Raw genomic sequence first — 6,119 nt, forward strand, 5'->3', positions numbered from 1 at the left:
CAAAATGTTATTAAAATAGGAATATTACCCTTAACTTTTAAAGGCATTATTTTATGAGAGTTTTAAAAAAGGAAAACTATTTTTACCTCCCAGTCCTGGTCTAAGCCGATTATCGTAACCATCCAGAAGTCTGTCAAGAATTCTTGTAAAAATGGTAATGTTATTTTTAGCCTCATCTTCTTGGATGTTAGCCAGCACCAACCTAAACAGATAATTTTAAAAGCTTATATATACACATACGTGTGTTTTGCAAATGCCAACCTGCTTTTCTTCCTTAATTTAAATTTTAACACTCCCTGGGCTATTAGTACCACCCGTTTTCCCCCTTTTTTTTTTGTTAACTTCTATAAATACTGGTATGTCTGCAAACAAGGTAAACATGAAATTGAAATAGATTCTAAACAGTAGATTATCAGAAGTTTCGTGTTAACATTATTTGAGATTCTTATCCCTTTAACATTTCATGTGGACTATTCATTTTCTTTCTAAACCCATCTCCTGGGATATATTATGATTGTAGATTAACACATGCAAACACTATTAGCATTGCTATTCTATAGTTAGAAAATTCCAGTAATCAGACTCGTGAAAAACTGTTTTCAATATTAATTGGGAAATAAATTGCTTTTTGAAGGTAAATATATTTTCTATCTCTCTCATAAGAGTCTTTCTTTTTTGTATGTCTTTTTCTCTTTTAAAACAGGATTTTTTCCTTACTTTGGGTATACCTCCACCCAATGGCCAAGTGCAATATAGACATCAGGGAAACTCCACTGGCTATGTGCCAGGCTCCATGTAGCCAGGAGGTGGAGGGGAGGTGGGCTCTGAAAGCATCAGCAACACATACACAGCTGCAGAGATCCTTAGAGCCTAGTTCTTCCTGATTGGTCTCTGAGAAGAGCAATATTGTAAAGATTAAAATGCCTAGTTATTTTGTTTTGGTGATAAATTTGTAGAAAGAACAAATGGTCTCAAAATATCACCAGAAAAGCTTTAGAAATTGTGATTTTCTCCATTATTTCTCCATCATAAAGCCAAACCCTGATTCTATCACATGCAGTAATTTGTTGCAGAAGCAACTAAATGTATAAAACAGAATGTCCATTTTCATTGTCTTTTTTTTTCCTCAGAATGAATCAGATATTTAAATTACTGGCCCCAAAAAGGAATCATTTATATAATAGAATACAAGACTGGCATAAGCACTACTGGTCAAATATAGAACAGAAAACTAGTTGAGAGAAATATGGTTAAACACTAAGATTTTCAATGATTATTAACTGATCATGGATTGTCCACTCTTTTAAAATAAAAGTAATATATAATTACATTCTGATCAAGGCACATTGTATAAAATATTATCAAAAGTGTCCATTTGCATTTAAATGATAACAGAGCTAGTGGCTATAAGCAGTCACAATACATCAAAAACTGGTAACCAACCTCAAACAAATATTGTCTTAAGAGCAGAGAAAATATTAAAATATTGAAATGAAGATAAACATCTACAAATTAAATAAGTGTATCACTTTATACCCTCTAGCCTCAAAAGTTTCTGTATTGCCTACTTAGTAGCTAATTTTAAAACCAATAAGTAAGATTTTCATAAAGTTCCACATAGAGCTTTTCGCTTGAAAGTGTTTTTTAATCACATTTTGTATTTTCTTTCTCAAACCAATATGCAGTCATTAAATTAGTAGATATTTTCCAAATAAAAACAAGGCTTTATGAGATAGATGGTGTCTCAATTCTATGAAATGTTTTCATACTTTGACCATTACTCGGGCAATAAAATAAAAAGTTAAAAGATAAATAAAGATATAATAAAGACTTACTAGTTTTTTAAAAATAAATAGTTACAAGAACATTCTTATAAAACTTGTATCTTAGGTCTTCTGATATTATGAGAATCATATCCTAAAGGCATTAAAGAAAAGATGCCCACTGATGATGAAAATCAGGAAAGACTACAAATAAAATGAAGTTACTGAAAGCAATAAAAATTAATTTCATGTTTTTATAGCATAGGCAAAAGAAAATTCATTACATATTTTAAATCAGTACTCCTGATTGTAAGCATTTGAGAAAAAAATCTTAATAATGCAAAAAGTTGATGATTAATAAATCTAGCTTTTGTTTTATTGTTTGTGATTGTGAAGTTGCATTCTACCTCCACCTAGAGGTTTAAGACTCACACATCATTTGGGTTTTCTATGGTGACTAAAGGAGCCATACCATTAAAAAAAAAAAAAAAAAAAGAAAAGAAAAAGGAAAAAAAAAAATAGTTAACACTCAAATCACTTAGCTGGTACTTTTCTGTCAGCTTGAAGGAAAACTTGGCTTCCTTACCGAATCCTGGTGTTATATTATAAGTGCCTATACTTAATTACTTCAATTCCTTGTAGGAATATGCCATTGAAAGGATTTTCTTTTCTTCTGTGAATGTTCTGCATGGAAAATGCTTCTGTTTGCTTTTGGATCTTATCACTAAGAACGAGAAGCAGTGAAGTTTTTATAACCTACTACTTCATAGTTCACTTTCCCCATACACCCCCTTTCTGAGAAATAATTCTTTAAAACACCCTTGATTTTCAAAAGCATTAATGGCATACAAGAAACACATCTTTACCCTGAATTAAAATAGTCAAATACAATAAATATCTCACCTGGCAGGGTCCCACACCAAGAAAACAAAAAGCAACAACTGCATGTTGTAGATGTTCAATTTCGTCTTCATCACCGCCGCTCTTTACAAAGCCATGAAAGGAAAAACAAAATACACTTAAAATTGCCTTCAGTTCCACTATCCAAGTAACCCCAAAGAATATCCTTTTAGTTAGGGATTCGTGTTAAAGCTACGGAGATTACTTCCTGGACTGTGTGTGGGACTTGATGATTGAGAGAAGATTTCTTTTTTATCGACCCCCACCCCCACCCTTTTCCTTTCTCCTTCTTTCTTTCTTTCTTTCTTTTTTTTTTTTCTTTCTTTTTTTTAACAGCAAGATGACCAAGTAATCAGACTTCTCTCTGCCAGGAATGTCCCCCAACCTCATCGTCAGCAAACACTGTTTTGCGCACACATGTAATAATAACACCCCGGACTTTAAATTGACATAGCAGCTGGAAAGGGAATGGGTTGGAGGGGAGGGGAGGAAAGGAGAGGAGAGATGGGTACTTCACGCCACAACCCCCTCAACCAAGACCACCTCCGCAACCACAGCGGGAAAAGCTAGGGGCAGGCAGCCCACTTTTGCAATTATTCTTTTCATTACAGTGAACTGCAGTCCTCACGTTTTCGTTTCTTCACTCCCCTTAACAAAATAAAATAAAATAACATCCTTCCTTGCCCACCCACGGTTGCCCAAGACCAAGTCTTGGAGGCAGCCGGGTTCGGATCAAGTGCTGCGAAACGACGCGTTTGACAGCTGCTCCGGAGCCAACGATCACAATGAGAGAAGGAGCTTGAGGCTCCGGCAGCAAACATCAGCCAGGCAGGCAGCGGTAATCACAGTGTGCAAAGTTGAAGACTATAAAAGAGCCAGGCTAACGTGCTGCCGGGCAGGTGTCCTGGATTTTATTGTAGTTGCCAATATGCTTCTGGTGATAAGTATCGAAATTATTTTTTAAGTGCGCTGGGTAGGAGGGAGGTGCGGGAATTGAGCCTCCTCCGTTTCCAGGGAGCCTCTGAAAGTGGGGTGGGGGAGATGAGGCATGCACGCGAGGCAAAGACAAACAGGAAAGGGTCTCTATCAGGACCAACGTGTGCGACCCTACCTGAAACAGCAAGCAGAATTCGGTGTTTTCTTCCTTTTGCCCTGATCTTGACGAGATAGGAAACTTGAGAGAGCGAGAGAGAGAGAGAGAGAGAGAGAGAGAGAGAGAGAGAGAGAGAGAGAAAGAGAGAGACTGAGACTGAGACTGCAGCAGCCAAGCGAGCGTGGAGCTATGGGCTGGTGGAAGCCGGAGAGGAGCGCTAGGAGCGGCGGCGGCGGCGTGAGGTGTAGAGGGAGGCAAAGGCGTTCGTAGTGGCGGTATGGGCGGAGGAGGAGGAAGAGGAGGAGGAGGAAGAGGAGGAGGGGGAAAACGATGACAGGAGCTGGGGCGGAGGGGGGGAATTGGGGGGACGCTGGCGGAGGCGCGGTGCGCGCCGGCGGTGGCGGGCACGAGCCCCGCGCCTGGAGGAGGAGGAGGAGTCAGGCCGGGTAGCAGGGCTAAGGAGGTTCCCGGGAACGCAGGGACCCCCCCCTACACACCCACTCCCCTGCCTCGATCCCTGGAAACCGACCGTCGCCCGCCTGGCACTAGCAGCGGCGCAGACCCGGGCGGCGTCGGGCGCCCGGGTGCGCTCGGAGCGCAGCTCCCCTCGCCCACGCCGCGCAGGAGGAACTGAGCCCACGCGCCGCCCCGGGCTGCCCCCCGAGGTCGCTTTCTGGGGCTCCCGAGAGCCCCCAAGGTTCCTGGCAGGGCTGCTGGTGGGTGTTGGTGTGAAGTCGGAAATGCAGTGTGGCTGTGATGCCCTAGATCCCTGGGGCCGCGCCCTGCCGCCCGTCCCCCAACATCACCCTGCTGTGGAGCGACGTGGCTGCTAAGAGGTAAAGAGGTTCCGCTCCCGCTGGAGGGCAAGGGGGCTAATCACGCCTTTACTTAGTCATCAGCGCATCCACGCAGGACCAAGTTCAAAGCATGTTGCGTGAAATCAGACAGCAGGAAGTTTCTTTGATTTCCTGAACCCTCCTGATGTATCATTCATTCCTTCACACTCCTGCAATCAAGACCGATTTCCCCTGAAAGCTCTAAAGCTGGAGAATTCCCTTGAGCCAGTCAGTAAAGTCCATTTGCAGATTACACACACATCTTGGGAAACCTCCCGCTCACTTCCAGCAATCCTTTTCCAACCTCTTTTCACAGGCGCCCTCCCTAGCAGGTGATCAAACTCAATCAACAGCTCCAAAAGTTTACATTACCCAGGAGCAAAAAGGGACCTGCTGTGTTTCTACTACCTCTGCAACTCATTCCCCAGGGGGAGGAAAGGTAACAAGGTTTGAGGTTTTCCCCCTTTAGGGCTTTTCACTGGCAAAGGGACTTGGAATTCCAGTCCCATCTTACACTTTCAGCACTGTGTGTTTGATCTATCTTATTTCTGTTCTATTTTATATGAGGTGACAAAATCCAAACGTGCAACTTGAACAGAAAAAAAAAAAAAAAAAAAAAAAGAGAGAGACATTTTCCTTTTTGTACTGCACATAAGACAAAATGTTATGCACATTCTACTAAGGCAAAGCAGAGTCAGTGTTTATCTCCTCCAGAAGTTGTTATAAACGTTAGACACTTTAAAGGAAAAAAAGAGAGAGAGAGAGAGAGTTAAGTATGCTGATATGTTTCTGTCATTTTACATTCAGAGTCAATATGTGCCAAACACTTCAATTTTGTTAGTTATGCACCAAAAATTCAGATGTTTTTCCTAGATGGAGCAGTTTTTCTAACAGGCACTGCTAATCTACAGTAAATTTTAGCTTTGCTTTGAAGATTATGGGAGGAGAGTAAAACCTTTACATTGTAAATATTTCCAGCTGTCCTTTTTAACCTATTAATCACCACTTTCTGGATGAGCATTTAATATGTTACAACCTAAACAAACATTTACTCTCTTATTTAGCTTGCTCTGTGAAGAGTGGAACACCACCCAGCTCTCTCCTCCATCATTAATATTCCTTTCCTGACTTGCCCATTGCAGAGCCTAATTGAAATTCACAAAGATAAAAAGCATGCCATTTAAAACCTTGCAACCAGAGAACCTTAAGTGTCTTATACTTGGCATGAACAGTTCACTTCCTACTGTATTTTCCTATTTTCCATTTCTGTGAGTCAATCTTCATTAAGATCTCTATCACTTCTCCATTTATATTATTAATAAATTGTTGATATTTTGATAATGAAAGTTAAGCAGTGTATGGTTCTTCCCAGCCTTAATTGCTATTCTTCAACAAAATTTTTCTTTAATGAATGTCTTAATTTTTGTAAATATATTCATATATTATTCTAATACTTATATGGTCTTATCCTGGATTGTAATATCAAATTATAAATGTTAGTTTTAATTTTTTTCATTCAACATTTAT

General features: G+C 40.2%; 1 protein-coding gene across 22 annotated transcripts in view; it reads right to left on the reverse strand.

Annotated features, from left to right (window-relative positions):
- Positions 1 to 4,371, reverse strand: part of GABRA2 (gamma-aminobutyric acid type A receptor subunit alpha2) — a 148,631-nt gene extending 144,260 nt beyond the window's left edge. For 4 of the 22 annotated variants that reach the window (XM_074039723.1, XM_045392324.3, XM_074039719.1 and 1 more), the window contains exons 1-3: positions 4,286 to 4,371; positions 2,667 to 2,747; positions 87 to 202 (exon numbers count right to left, since the gene is read on the reverse strand). In XM_074039723.1, the coding sequence (XP_073895824.1) occupies positions 87 to 176 (90 nt within the window). In that variant the 5' untranslated portion in view covers positions 177 to 202; positions 2,667 to 2,747; positions 4,286 to 4,371. Of the gene's footprint in view, positions 1 to 86; positions 203 to 2,666; positions 2,748 to 3,048; positions 3,134 to 3,206; positions 3,451 to 3,774; positions 4,056 to 4,285 lie in introns of those variants that run through there. The other 18 variants (XM_065544962.2, XM_065544961.2, XM_074039718.1 and 15 more) reach the window with 7 other exon arrangements.
- Positions 4,372 to 6,119: the final 1,748 nt, after the last annotated feature.

The sequence above is a fragment of the Macaca fascicularis genome, chromosome 5 (genome assembly GCF_037993035.2).
Source record: "Macaca fascicularis isolate 582-1 chromosome 5, T2T-MFA8v1.1".
NCBI classification, from domain to species: Eukaryota; Metazoa; Chordata; class Mammalia; order Primates; family Cercopithecidae; genus Macaca; species Macaca fascicularis.